At 31.9% G+C, this 15,946-nt stretch overlaps 1 protein-coding gene across 1 annotated transcript in view; it reads right to left on the bottom strand.

Moving 5' to 3' along the window:
- Positions 1-14,550, bottom strand: part of LOC134699009 (uncharacterized) — a 61,117-nt gene extending 46,567 nt beyond the window's left edge. The window contains exons 1-7 of the mRNA XM_063560704.1: positions 14,415-14,550; positions 13,706-13,878; positions 10,559-10,670; positions 2,163-2,335; positions 1,503-1,702; positions 758-1,108; positions 70-153 (exon numbers count right to left, since the gene is read on the bottom strand). Of these exons, the coding sequence (XP_063416774.1) occupies positions 70-153; positions 758-1,108; positions 1,503-1,702; positions 2,163-2,335; positions 10,559-10,670; positions 13,706-13,878; positions 14,415-14,462 (1,141 nt within the window). The 5' untranslated portion in view covers positions 14,463-14,550. The remainder of the gene's footprint in view (positions 1-69; positions 154-757; positions 1,109-1,502; positions 1,703-2,162; positions 2,336-10,558; positions 10,671-13,705; positions 13,879-14,414) is intronic.
- Between the last annotated feature and the right edge of the window lie 1,396 nt (positions 14,551-15,946).

Here is a 15,946-nt window from a genome sequence, read left to right as displayed (position 1 = left end):
ATTAAACAAATTAAACTAACTGGTTTGTATGAAAACAATAATATTGGTTTTGTCTATATAATACATTACCATCATTACAACAGCAGTAATAGTTCTGTTTACTCTTTCCATATCTCACACAAGTTCCTTTAAAATCACATCCATCAAAGTAAGCTGTAATAAAATAAACATATTAAACATTGTTTACAAATAACTATTTTTCTTTTCATCATGGTAGTGATGAATTTCAAATCTATGAAATTCTGAAAATTTGTTATAGAATTTTTTTTTTAACAAAAATAGAATATGGATATTCTGTAATAAGAAATCTATTTGTATGAGCTGTTTCTTAAAGCAGGAACATAAATTGTCATTACCAATGGTGAGAAAAATCATTTATGCATAATATGTGTAATCTGAGAGCTTTTAAAATCTTTTCAAAATGCCTATCTCTGTATCTGTTTAAGGAATTCCCTCCTTCAAAGGAGCACTTCTTTTCAGAATCGGTTTAAAAGTTCACAATATATATTTACAGGACTATATTTACAGGGGTCTTCAGTATACCAAAAAATGCAAAAATCTACGCCCGTGGGTTGAATGTTGGCTTCATTCAATGGCCCTTTCGTTTGTTTAGATATATCATTATCAACTTATAATATGCTTATCAAGTTTGTCCAGTTTGGAACCAGTCTACAATTGGCAGAGAGAAACAACTTGTGTTAAAGTGTGTATAATAACAGAATTGAATCAGTAATTAGTAAAAAGACTTTTATCATACCTTTTTTCAAACTCAGAGGATCAACAATACAGGTAAATTTTCCGCCATCTGCTTTGTATAAAGATAACTGTCCAATCATACCCGATGTACTAATCTCTCTGGTTTCTAAGGAAATCTTTGTTAAATTATGACCTTCATATAAAAGTGATGTGTCCACTTGCAAAGCTAATGCCTTACTCCAACTTGAATATGTCCCAGAAACTTTGACTGTGTTGTTTCTGAAAGAAACAGTTGCATCAATATTCAATGTATCTTTAGGTTTCGTGGCATTCAAGAAAATTTGGTAACTGTGTTGTTTATTGTCACAGGAATACATTCCTTCCCATTCACTTGTGGAAAACTCTGTTTTATCTGAAAAGTAAAAGAAATAATTTTCTGATCAATTCTTGAAGCATTAAAAAGATAGGCTTGTCAGAAAATGTGAGCATCAGCTAAGCATTAGTGACACAATTTGAAAGCAATGTCAGAAGTAAGATTTGAGAGATTTGGGGCAAAATAAGCTGTTACTTTTATATATTGCTATTTGAATGGAGAGTTGGCTCATTGGCACTCAAACCACATCTTCCTATATCTATGAAAAAGCTTTTAAAAATAAAGTCTAATTAGTTGCTACTGTACTGAAAAATCACAAACCTATAAATAAAACAGTGCTTTTACTATCTGCTCTATAAATATTGACAGTCGCTAGAAAGTCTAAAAGCTAACACCTTACAGCAAGATCAAATTAAACTTTAGGTCAACTTACTTGTGTATACACTGCAGTCAACATCACTGCCTGGAACCTGATCTGTACAGTCTGTTCCCCTCCAGCCACTCAGACAAACTTTGTTTCCCTGATGATCACATGTGTAATGACCATCACATTTGTTTGTAGGCACACATTTTGTGGAGCAATCACTTCCATAGTACTGTGAATCACAAAATACTGACACTGAAAATCTCAAACTGAAAATAAAACATATATACGTACAGACATGACAGACATTCTTTAATCTGGGGACTGTTTAATAGCTGTCTCAATAACCCATATATTCTCTTTTTTTTTATATTTACCTTCTTAATTCTTTTTTTTTCAAAGTTATTTTTGATGATTGAAAGGGGATTATACAGAACTGCATAATATACACGGCTAAATATTAATTTCACATCATGTCGTCCACATGATAAACATGAATAACTTTATGTTAAACATTGTCTAAACACTTGTTGGTTATCCTGATTATGCCTGGTTTTAAAAAAATTCCACTGAACAGACATGACATACAAAGAGAGAGAATGAAAAATGTATACAGCCAAGCAGTAGTTAAATAATTGAAAGGGAGAATTTTGTATGAACAAGAGGCTTCCCAGAGTCTAAATCACCAAGGTTTCAAAGGATATATAGAAGTTACAGGTCTAGACTTACTTTGTAGGATTATTACTTCTTGTACCAATGAGATTGAGATTAACTGCAGCAATGCTGGTCTGATTAAACCCTGCCTGTGTTGAGTTGTATACATTAAAGAATAGATCAATTAAGATGTTCTTCTTGTCATCTGTATTAGAATCAAATACTTCAATCTGGATAGGCGCTTCTCCCTGAAATGATAATTCAACATATGTGCAATCTGTCTGTTAAGTTTCTTGGGATCTTGGTTAAAAACTGTAAAAGTTGATTACACAAGAGAAGTTCCTTTTTCTTCTGCTAGGAAAGAAAAAAAAAAATTTGTGAGAAGTTTGCATTTTTTCTTGAAAACTGTTTTTAAGAACTCTGACTGTTTTGAAATATTTTTGTAAATAATAAGACTAGAGGCTCTAAAGAGCCTGTGTCGCTCACCTTGGTCTATGTGAATATTCAACAGTGGACACAGATGAATTCATGACAAAATTGTGTTTTGGTGATGGTGATGTGTTTGTAGATCTTAAAATTTACCATAAAGGGCAATAACTCCTTAGGGGGTCAATTGACCATTTTGGTCATGTTGACTTATTTTTAGGTCTTACTTTGCTGTAAATTATTGCTGTTTACAGTTTGTCTCTATCTATAATAATATTCAAGATAATAACAAAAAAGCCAAAATTTCCTTAAAATTACCTATTCAGGGGCAACCTACTAACCGGTTGTCCAATTCATCTGAAATTTAAGAGCAGATGGATCTTGACCTGATAAACAATATCAACCCCTATCAGATTTGCTCTAAAAGCTTTGGTTTTTGAGTTATGAGCCAAAAACTGCATTTTACCCCTATGTTCTATTTTTAGCCATTGCGGCCATCTTGGTTGATTGGTCGGGTCACTGGACACAATTTTTTAACTAGATACCCCAATGATGATTGTGGCCAAGTTTGATTTTATTTGGCCCAGTAGTTTCAGAGGAGAAGATTTTTGTAAAAGTTAACGACGGCCGACGACGACGATGACAGAAGCCGGACGCCAAGCGATGGGAAAAGCTCATTTGGCCCTTTGGGCCAGGTAAGCTAAAAAGGGTTATCAAAAGTCAGGTTCTAACTTTAATTCTCTACATATCTTACTGGTTTATGCTGTTTTTCGTGAAAATTAATTAATTTGTTTTGAACAGTAAGTTTAAAGTACTGGTACAAAAATTCTAGAAAGATGTTTGTAAAATGACAATGCACTTTGTGTAAATACATATACATATATGCATTTTAAATGTATACAGTTGTCAAGATAAACTGACGTCAAACTTTTCAATTTACTGCTATTTACTGAATACTTTTCGGTATATTTGATTAACCATGTAAAACAAACTTGAAGTCAGATAAGAGAGAAAAAAATAATAAATTCATTCATGTTTTAGGCGCTTGTTGGAAAAAAATCAATACATGTATGCATCACTTTGAATATCATAAAGCTAGGTTCAATGACAGTACACTTTAAAGTCATAAGAAACGAGTGACCGGTGAAAAATTATGTTCTTCCAAATCTTGAACCAATGCATACAAACATCATAAACTTAGTCTTCTGTGCACAAATTTATCATTTTTTTCGGGTAAATTTCGTATAATCGTCAATTTTTTTTCTCAATCAGTCAGTGTTGTTGTGAAAATATGGCAGGTTATTAAAGTTCGTGTTTTGTAGCCGAAGTTTAACGATGGTCACCTGTTTGTCAACAATCGACAAAAAATAAACAAAAAAGCATGGAAAGAGAGCACGTGTTTAACATGTAAATTCAGATAATAGTTTATTTTAAGGACATCCATGCGTATTGTGATCACCGGATTTTTACGAGATGGGTCACACTGAGGTCACTTTGCATACGGAAAATATGTCGGGGGAATTGTTTGCTGGAAGCAAGCTATTAAAATAAAGTAAACTTCTTCTAAATATGAATAAATTAAAGAATTTTCTTCAGAAAAAAGTATATGTACATAAGTTTTATAATGAAAACTATCCATTGAGTTATAAAAAACATATGCATTAATTTTTTTTATTTGAGGTTTCTTATGACTTTAATGCTAATATATGGACATCTTGTTCTATGATATATATCTCAAGAAAAATATTTTGGGATAAGTTATGAAGGACAAGGTGTGATAAAGCTGTTATTTAGATTTCTGTGATTTGGTCTTTTAAATTCTTTGACTATAAAAAGTTGAAAACTTTAATACTACTAATAAATAAAAGCAAATACCTCAGGAGCCATGAAATCACAATAAATGCATATTTTTATATTTTTTTCCGATGTTGTACTGTTACACCTCTGTCACAGGTTAAGGGGAAAGTTGGTCTCTTCAAACAAGTTTAACCTTGCAACATTTTGTATGCGCCAGTCCCAATTTCAGGAGCTTATTATTCAGTGGTTGTTGTTTGTTGCTGTGTTACATAATTGGTTTTTTTTCATACTTTTATTCATATATAAATTAGGTCGCTAGTTTTCTCATTTGAATTGTTTTTCATTTATGGCTGACTATGTGGTACAGGCTTTGCTCATCGTTTACGCCAAATGATGACCTATTGTTGTTTATTTCTATGTCATTTGGTCTCTTGTAGAAAGTTGTCTCATTGACAATCATACCATATCTTCTTTTTATGTAAGCACACAACATAAAATAACCTTTCTATAGAGTATCTTGTACAAAAAAAAAGAAAATAACAGCTTTGAATTTTTTTAGATTCATTCAGATACTGTGAAAGTACTTTTATTCGTGGGGTACCAATTTTCGTGGTTTTCGTGGATGACTCTATCCACAAATTTAAGTGTCCAATGAAATACAACAACCATTGTCCAAACCAAGTCAAGAAAGATCCCCATGTAGGTTTGACTATTGATATAATCTAAAGAATGTATTGAATAACGCCAAATCGGAGAATACTTTACCGGTAATAGCAGTCACAGAACTACGCCTGCATGCAAGATTATACACATTTAATCTTAAATAACCTAAACTGTACAACTTTTGATCTTTTAATTCTCATAAAAAAATATTTTTGATGATGAAAGTAAGATTTCCGGTATTGATATGCTAGTATGATTGATAAAGTGTTCATTTTATATCCTCATAGTTTTCGTACACGTGGGAAATAATAATTACATGCTGGGCTTGATTATGATACAAATCATTTGACATTTTAAGATACATTTATAGCATTTGTTTCTGTTGCTTTTTTTCTTTAGGTGACATGTTTATGGCCTAATTAACACCTTGCATGGTCTTTAATCTGTTGATCACTTTATCTTTGGTTAATTAGTGTTGTCACTAGGATTTACACGTTCAATGTTTACTTTGCAATTTCCTTCAATCCAGACTATTTGTAACCTTCGTGTCTAAAGGTTTTAATTTTTCAATTTTTTTTTTTAAGAAAACTAAAATCCACGAATATAAAAACCCACGAACATGTAAATATTGCTCGAACCACGAAAATTGATACCCACGAATTAAAGTACTTTCACAGTATATAGCATGCAAGAACTAACTTAATAATGTACATGTATAATAGTGTTTGTCTTAATGACCAGAACAGCTCTTCTAATTTTATACTTGGTGTTTAATATTTCATCTACTTCACAAGGGAAAACTAAAATGTAACTTCAAAATTCAGAAACACAAGACTTGAGTCAATACTATGAATAATTTGGCATATAATCAAATTTTGAAATCTTTTAAAACTAATACCATCAAAGAATACCCTCCTTAACTTTATGCTTTATTATTTCAAAACCACTGAAGGACCATAGACAATACTAAAATATTATCTTACTTAGAATATATTAAATTCTAAACACGTGTAAAAGCTTTCATAACATGTATTAGAAAACACCTGTTGAAAAACTTTATTAGATTTGTAACTGGTTCTTAATACTATAACTTTGTATCTTATGAAAAATAAAAGTTGGTTCAATGTACCTCATGGGTATATTTTTTTTTAAATCTATGACTGACATAAGCATGCAATTTAGACTAAAATGAACATTGAGTCATCTAAGTAAATAGGAGAATTATACTTTGTGAAATAATTTCCTTACAGAAATTTCATTTAAAACAAGAAAAAAACTTCACGTTGGGAAAGACAAATACACTTTTTATTGTGTTTCAAAAGTATATTTTTTCTGTAAGTAATTAGTCCTACTGTGAATGTGGGCAGAATTTTGATGACAAATAAAATTGAATTAAAAAAAATTAAATGAACTTTTGTCAATATAGAAACAATACAATGAAATTACCTCCTACAAAGAACCTATAAAGATTACAGAGATAAAGTATTTCACTCATGACGATCAGTTATTCTTACGTTACCAAAGAATTTATGATGTCAAACTATTAGGAATATTACATTAAACTACTGTCCAACAAAATGCAGGACTTGGATTTAAAAGGAATTGATAAGAAATCTTTCAATAAGAAAAAAATTCAAAATTGATTTAAGGTGTGGTTTAAATGGTTCATGCAGTGTTTACTTAAGTTTTGAAATTCTAATCTTTCTTTCTTAATAAAAGTTCAAAGAATCAATTACTGTCAGAACTTGACAAATTCTTAGGATTTTCCTGGTCCTTAGAACTTTGTGAGGAGTGTTTCTATATTTTGTCATATCATTATTATAAATATGTTACAAATACCCAAGATACATGATGATATCACCATATTAATAACATTTGTCATTATTCATTTGACGTCTATTGTTAAAACTAACAGATAATTTTTAAAGTTTTAATACATATTTTTGTTTATTCAATTTTACACTGATATATCCATCTAAGACTATTACTCATTTCAACAACCAAAGATGGACACATGATTTTAAATTGCAAAGACCATTAAAGAGAGACAAATTTTAAATTATCAAGACCATTAATTTAAAAAGAGACAAATTTTGAATGTCAAGACTTGTAAAAAGTCCTAATTTATCCCAAAAACTTGTAGGTAATAAAAACTATTTAAAGAAAAAAAAAACATAGTATGCATCTAGTACCCTTCATTCCTACATATTAGTCATGTCAATAAACTCATCATAGGTCAAACAACCTTAATCTAGGTTAAATAGTTGTGTAATTAATTTTTATGTGATAAAAGATCACGCATTAAAGATCAGCACAGGAAGAGCACTCTTGTTTACTTTTTGTCAGAACTCCTGATGTAGGTACATTTTGAACATAGATATAGGAAGATGTGGTATGAGTTCCAATGAGACAACTCTTCATCCAAGTCAAGATTTGTAACAGCAAACCATAATATAGGTCAAAGTATAGTCTTCAGCTACATGTATACATGTGTAGGTCAGATTTGGAGTTAATGTATATAAGACATGGATTCCAAGGTGGGTGGAAAGTAAAATAATCAAAGCGCTGTAAGCACTGTAGGCAGTTAACCAAAAACCAAGGCAAACATAATTATGAAAACTGGCAATGTTGCTTCAACTTTTTTTAAAGATTTAAAAGAACAAACATTCAACATTCATATATAATTGTACATTTGTGTTCATTTAATGAATTAATCATTAAGGCAAATAATTCATATTTTATCAAGGTTTTCAATAGCAACGCACATGACCACAAATGGTCATGTGTCTTTCATGAGTCAGCAGTGGTACAAATTTGCAATGATTGCAGTTCTTCTAGTTGATTGTAATTGTTCGTATTAGTTGACTGTTAGTAGTTCAAGTTGACTTTAGTAAGAGCTTGTTAAAGTATGAATGGACTTGCTTCCCTGGAAAGAAAACTGAGTTTGGGTTGTACAGTACAAAAGTTATGAGACACAAATCAGACAAATGTTTACTACTACAGGGATCAATGGTGAGTTCTGACTGACCTGTCCATAGTAAATGTAAATGACTTCCACCAAATGACTTCCACCTTCATGATGTCTACTTTTGGAATAAAATGACAGGTGTTAGGGTCTAGCAAAGTGATATGCATATGTGTCGCCTATGAGATTGACCTTGTATGTCATTCAATCTTTTTTGAAATGACAAACAGGAATGAATCTGGTTTAGGCATTGGTATCTCAATCTTTTACAAGTTCTCAAGACACACACAAGAGGGTGTGGGGTGACCCTAGGGACTACCCCTATTTTTCATTTGATTTTTTATATTGTCCCATACATGAATATATATGGTTTATGGGTGGGGATCTGGACCGTTATCAATTTTTCAAACAGGAGGGGGTGGGGGACCCCAGTGACTTCCCCTATATTTCATTTGATTTGTTATATTGTCCAATACATGAATATATACGGTTGAGGGGTGGGGATCTCATCTGTTTCTAAGTTATCAAACAGGAGTGGGTAGGGTGACCCTAAGGACTCTCCCTATATTTCATTTGATTAATTCTCTTACATGAACATATATGGTTTAATTTAAAGGTGGGGATCTCGACTGTTTCCAATCAGGTGACTGCAGGGACTCCCCCTATATTTCATTTAATTTAGAGTTAGGGATCCCAACTGTTTCAAATTTCTTAAACATGAGGGGTAAGGTGACCACAGGGACTTCCCCTATATTTCATTTGATTTGTTATATAGTCTTATACATGAGTACATATGGTTATGGGGTAATGATCTCAAATTTTTCCAAGTTCTCAAACAGGAGGGTGTACAGTGACCATAGGGACCCCCTTATAATTCACTTGATTTGTAATATTGTCCCATACATAAATATATATTATTTAAGATTGTGGATCTCAACCGTTATAAATTCTGTAAAAGAAAGTGGTAGAGTGGCCCCACGAACTCCACCTATATTCTATATGATGTGTTATATTGTCCCATACATGAATATATATGGTTTAGGGGTGGGGATCTTGACCGTTACCAAGTTTTGGTCATTTTGGTCTCTTGTGGATAGTTGTCTCATTGGCAATCATACCACTTTTTTTATATAAGAAACTTCTAGCTATTTTAACTGACCTATCAAAATTGAGAAGAAGAAAACATACCCCTTGAAATTGCAGTAATATGTTTAACTTGAAAAGCATTTAACATGCATTACCAACATTTATCATTTATAAAAAAAATTAAACTGTTATCAGGAACATATATATTGTTAGATAAACTGTTCCTAGCTGTCACATTGTATTGGATTTTGACATTAAAATTTGTGTACAAAATATTTTCTCCTTTTTCTTTCTTTTACATATATCTTTTGGTTTTCAATTCTAGTGTTTATATTTATTTACCATGCATAGATGTATTTTGTCACCTGTCTGGAGTTTTTTAGCTTTATAGCCAAAACCCGGGATTACCCTTATCCTCTTCTAGAATCGGATCCAATATAGTAATCTCGCGGCAGCCATTTTGTTTCTAATGTTGTTTGTGACAGATAATGAGATACGATTTTACTCGGATTTACACATTATTTATCGGCGATTTTCTGTATAAAGCTGGCGGTTGAACAAATTGAATATCACTGTCATGAATAGTAATGATGAAAATAAGTATGAGATGGTTTATTAGGAAACTTTGGTAAAAATATTTGCAAAGTTATTTTTTTATTTTCTTTCAAGGTTCGTCCGCATATCGGGCGTAGCTAGTAACCAAGTAGAAAGTCCGACTGCAAAAGTGGAAGGTCGTAGGCCTCGAACAACCATTAATTTGAACCCCTGCGTCCAAATTGAAAAGATATGAAAATTTCGTCTTCTAATTAAAAATTGCCGCCAACAGCGTGATCAGTTGAACTTATTTTTATAGACTACTGACGTAGTTGACTACGTATTGATGACAAACAGTATTCCTACGACTTTTGCAATTTGGGAAATCTTAACTACTTGTCTTTAGAGATTTTCGGCGATTAAATATTTCATACATTTGTTCTTTGACATCTTAGCCAAAAGCTCAGGGGATAATAAACTACACAAGGAATCCTAATGTGCTCTACTTCCTATGTGCAACTTCAAATCTTTTGGGAAAATCGACGATCATTTAAGGTTTTTCTGGTCATATTTTTTGTAATCCAGAATGAAAAGTATGAAAAAACTGTCCAATAAGTTATAAATAATATAGTAGCCAGCTAGATGATAACAATGGCATGTATTTCAGCATGTATTGGGTAGAACACAAATCCAGGGTGCTCGCATAAGGCAGCTTAACTGCCTAAAAATATATGAATACAGACCAGCACCTACTGAAAGATATTGGACTAATCATTCCAACATCTAATTACAAGTTTTAGTAAAATGTAATGTTTAATAATAGACCATTTTAGCAATAAAAATTGATGTTGTGAACATTGTTTGCAATGTGATTTTGTTAATTGCCCACAGTATTGTTAAAGGCATGCATATATTTTTCATACTTTTATATAATATTGTGCTGATGTGCAATCTTTTGCAGAATACTTAATTTTTTAAAAGAACATTAAACATGTCATACCTGCCAAGTATCAAATACAAACTGTACATTTTGTTGGTTCTTGTCAAACTTGACAACATTTTGATCTGAAGTTGTAACTTCAGTAGTCTGTAAACAATTACTGGTATTTGAACTGAAATATAAAAACAAAACAATGTACATGATAAAAATTGTTTCCTCAGGTTTTGAAAAAGGTAGGGTAATTTTTTCTCAGAGGGCACTATTAGCGAGATTGGCTGTATTTAAAGGGCACTCTTTGTGCAGGGGACTACCCTTTTAAGGCATTCTTTAAATAGCATATATACATGTAGATATGAATGCACCATTGTTTTACACTTATTGGTAAGAAATTGAAGATATGTATAGTACTATGAGGTTGTTAACTTAATTCCTTTTAGTAATAAGTTATCAAATTTACAGCAATATTTCCAGTTGTGAAGGGGCATAACTCTAGAACTGTAAAGATATGGAACACAGATTCATTGTTCTGGAACAAAATGGTAACTTGATGTATAACTTGTCATGATGTAAACTATATAACAAATATCAAGTCAATATCTTTTAGCATGACAAAATGACAAAACAGTGTAAACGGTTATTCGAGTGAGTCTTCTATAAATACAAGAACCATAACTCTGTACAAAATAATCAGCCTGGAACAAAATTCAAACTTAATTTGTAACTTGTCAGGAAAAAACTAAATACTAATCAAACCAATATCTTCAAAGATAAAGAAAAATGGTCTGAAATTTATTTACCAGACTGATGGATAAACAGGGTGCAAACCTAAAGTTCCCTTAGATATTGTCTGTAGGAGACTAATAAAGTCCTATATTTAAGAGGGGGGTAGGAGGGGTCCTGATCCCGAAATCCCAGACTTAAAAATACAAAATCCCAAGGTCCCAAAATTCGAAAAAAGAATTCACGCATCCCTAAAGGGTCAATCCCGAAATCCCGAGCTTAAAAACACCCATTCCCAGAGTCCCGATAAAGGTCCTATCCCCCCTCATTTAAATTATTTTTTTGAAAAACGGGTTTTCTCTAGAGTGAATATTGATCAATATTTTCCAAGGGTTAAATATTTCTCAGTGGTGTCTTGCCATGGCTTTGTTTGAACTTGTTTGTTTGCTTTTTGATCTTGGATGTTAGTCTCTAATATTTAATTAACTGTGCATTTGCAATCAGATATCGAAGATCAAATTTATTCGTTCATTGTGTAAATTTTTTGATTGAGTTAAGTCTGCCAATTGATATTTTATCGTGTGTTTTTCTATGTTGTGATGTCATGCTATTGTTTCAGAAAAAGGGGGAGGGTTTGGATACATTACAACTTTATGAATCTTGTTTAGAAGTTGAAATGTATGTAATGTATTATTTTTTTATTTTGTTACACAGCCGGTATTCAATAACCTCGGCTAATCCCCTAAATAAAAAAAATCGTACTTAATCTATAATTCATTTGTTTAAACACTATTTTATACAAATGTAGTCTTACTATACAAATCCTTGTTTATATTGACTGGCCTACATGCCAAAAAAGCTACGATGACATTTGGCGGGAAAGTTAGATTAAATAAAACGGTGCTGGAACAAACATGACATTGTTTACGAAAACTATCTATCTATTTTTAAAGTATTCCGTTTCGTCACGTAGACGGTAGTACATACATTTTATCAGCCAGTATTCTGACAGTGTAAATCTATTATTTCTTTAAAGAATTAATTCGGTTGAAATGTATAGGACATAACATATTATGTTGAAATATAAAGCAGAAAATTTCGGGAAAAGGGGGAGGGGGACTGAATACTATTGATAGTTTTTATCATAAGAAGATAAAAACACTTCACTTAAATATGTGAGGCAGTGTTTCTAAGTATAATATAACAAAATTTGTCAGTTTTGCACACTATGTAGCTAGGGGCCTCGGTGGCCGAGTAGTCTAAGCTAAAACACTGTGAGGTTATGAATTCGAACCCCGCTCGAGCGGGTGCACTCGACTTCAATCTTAATTGACTAGGATTGTCTGTTTTTCTATCGAAGGTCGATGGTTATTTCCGGGCACTCCGGCTTCATCCACCATAACGCATTAAAAATCGGGCGCCACGAAATAGCCTAAATGCGATGGGGCTTAAAAGCATAGGCACTTATCTCAGAATACAAAAAATCCTATATATCTTATTATAACAGTGTTATATTAAGGTATTTAGGATTTTTTTATTCTAAGACAAGTGCATGTGCTTAAAAGTGGCATTAAAACACCAAACAATCAAAATCAAATCACGCTAGTATGTAGCTTAAACAAAAACTGTCCATGACCCATACTTCTCAGTATTATATTTTTGAAAATAGCATGAACATGCGAAACGTCATTTTGGTAAATCGTTTACAAATTCTATCGTTTTTAACTCATGTGCCTTTAAAGTTATCGCATATGAGACAAAACAATGGTAATTAGAAATAAAATATATTAGCCTCGGAATACCGAAAGTTTACGTAGTTAATGAAAGTGAGCCGAGTAACTCGTGCAACTAATAAAGTTTTCTTATTTTTGTTTACTTTTCACTCTGCCACTGCATGGCGTTACTTTTTAGATAGAAACCACAAACGTCTTCGGAAAGTTACAGAAAAAACAATTTGCTGTTGTTCTGAATTAACAGCAGCAACAACTAAAAAAAGAAGTAGAATATTTAAAATATACTGACAATTTAATGATATTTAAATTTATTCTATACTTGGACAAATCACTTGCCAGAGGTTAAGATCTAACTTCCTTCAATACCGTATGAACATACAACTACTTGAAGTTACCCCTCACTATCTTGGTAATCGTCTCGTCACTTAGAAAAGGAACGGTCATTGTTGTGGTCAGACACAAATAAGTTAATTGTGGTCACGTATTCTGTTTGCAGTAACTTTATTTATTTATTTTCAGATAAATGCATATTTTTCACAGATATGACTAGTACCAAGGATTTGTAAAGTAAGTCAGTCTTACTATACAAATCCTTGCTAGTACATAACTGAAAAAGTGAGATAATTATAGCTGGACTTTCATGCTAATCATTTGAAGGCTCATCTTCACAAGAGGTTAAACCCGACTTTTTTCAAAACACTTTTGATTGCTATATATGTTGTTGTTTTTGTTTGTTTGTTTAAGAAATACTTACTTAGATATACTGTCCAATAAACATATCTTAAATATATGATCACATGTTCCTATAGTACAACCAGGAGTATTTACAGGTGAATCACAACAGTCTCCTTTAGCATCAGTTCCTGTAGGATTATTATATTCTAATAACTTCAAACTTATTTTTCCTTTACAATATGTGTCTTTTATCTGCATTCAAAAAAGAAGAAAGCATTATATATTAAACAAGTGATTTTGAATAGAGAAAATATCGTCACAATGAAAAAGGAGAGTCAAATAAATTTAAGATAAATGGTTTCGACAAAACCAAAAGCTCTTTTGATGCCGTTTTTATTATTATTATTTCAAAGTCAATGCTCCTCACGAATTGAGGAAAAGTTGAGAAAACACTGCAAGTTGAAGAAGGCTCGTAGAAAACGAGACAATTTCTCGCTAGATGTTGACCACAGTATATCTGTTCACAGTCAATCATTAAAAGGGGGATATGAAATTTAAACAAAACATTTATCATGTATATACCAGATGATGTTGGTAGATATTTTACTAATTCTTCGGTCGTTTGTATTTTCTTTTTTCTTCTTATTTCTTTATTATTTGCTCTTATATTTTGGGTATTTTATTTCACGCAAAAGGTCTTTCATCTGGTAATTGTACTATGCCACCACCGAAAAGAATGATGGTTTAAAGATGTTTCATAATATCCAAAATATGATAAAATAAAATACCTGAACGTATAATAGCAATAACCATATCCCAAATTTTAACGAAATCATTTTAGTAATTATCCAAAACTACAAATATCACCAAACATTGAATCTAACAAATATCCAGCACCAGAATTGTCCAAAGTCTACTGATATGAACCTGGCTAATACTAATGATTATTTCCTTTTGTATTAAGATATCAATAATGGAAATTGTTTCTACCTGACATCAGTGGTATGCTGATAAGGAGAAGAAAGGCGTGTAGGGCAGGGATGTCGGGGGCGGAACTACAGGGGTCATTAAATTTTAAATTTATTTCTGTCAGTTTGTTTGCTTTTTATTAAACGCCCTGACAGAATGTATTATTCACTGGACTTTGTATTCTGCTTTATCAATGCGTAGTATATATGGTCATTTCTTAATCTCCGTTATTGACATGAACGATTGTTCATAGTAAGAATTTGCCAATACCTTCACGAATGACATCATAAGTGACATATATATGTACATGCATATTACATGTCCAATACAGCTTTTAAGGTATACCTTTATAGACTGATAAAAATTTCCGTTGAGAACACTATGAAGCAACCACACTCGGCAATTTATTTCAGGAGTGGAAGGTTATATTATGAAAACATACATTTCCACATTATCTTTTATTTTTTGTCAGGATAATGTTTGTTATTGTTTTCTTTAGTTTATGAGAGTTTTTAAAATTCAGATTACAACCTATTTCATTGTTTTCTCGTTGTTGTTGATTTTTTTAAATTATACTTACTTCTCAGTACTTGTTTTTCGTTGTTCACTTTTTAGTTTTTGTTTTTTGTGTTTGTGTTTGTTTTTGTTTTGTTTTCTTACATGAAGAGAGCGGGAGTGGATCGTAACCCTTGGCTAGCGAAGATGGAAGATGCAAAAGTTGTCGTTTTTAACTATACCATGTTACGACAAAGAAATGTTATTATTTCATGAAACTATTGACATAACGACGTGGTTTGCACAGGATTATAATTAAAAGTGTTACAGAATACAAAAATAAAGTAATTTTATGACCATAATAAATTAAATGTATAAAAAAACATATCACGTTTCATTTATCTTCAAGTAGCGCCTTTAACAGTTGCAGATAATCATAAGAATGCTTCAAATACACCTACGCATACTAGAAATTCCATAAAACAGTTGTATAAACCCACGAACTGCACCTTACTCATACAACTGTTTCTAAGGTAGGAACAAATAATAGATACCTGCACATATGGATATTTCGTAACGATTTATTCAACAAGTTTATCTCTGTGTTAATAAAACTACCTTATGATTTTATGACAATTCCAACTAATATTTTTATCACTTGTGTCACATATTTTCTAGCATACATGAATGCCCATAAATGAATTTTTTAGGATATTTTTTTCTATTAAAATGTTCGAAAATTCGTGGATTGGTCGCATACATTCAGGCAAGTGTATAACACGTTTGTTCAATGACATTTTTATGGCCCCGCAACAAAGTTATCGGTGCCATATAGTTTTACCCTTGTCCTTCATTC

The sequence above is a fragment of the Mytilus trossulus genome, chromosome 1 (assembly GCF_036588685.1).
Source record: "Mytilus trossulus isolate FHL-02 chromosome 1, PNRI_Mtr1.1.1.hap1, whole genome shotgun sequence".
Classification (NCBI taxonomy): domain Eukaryota; kingdom Metazoa; phylum Mollusca; class Bivalvia; order Mytilida; family Mytilidae; genus Mytilus; species Mytilus trossulus.
Note: the sequence above shows the minus strand (reverse complement) of the source record. Positions and strands in the feature narration are given on the sequence as shown.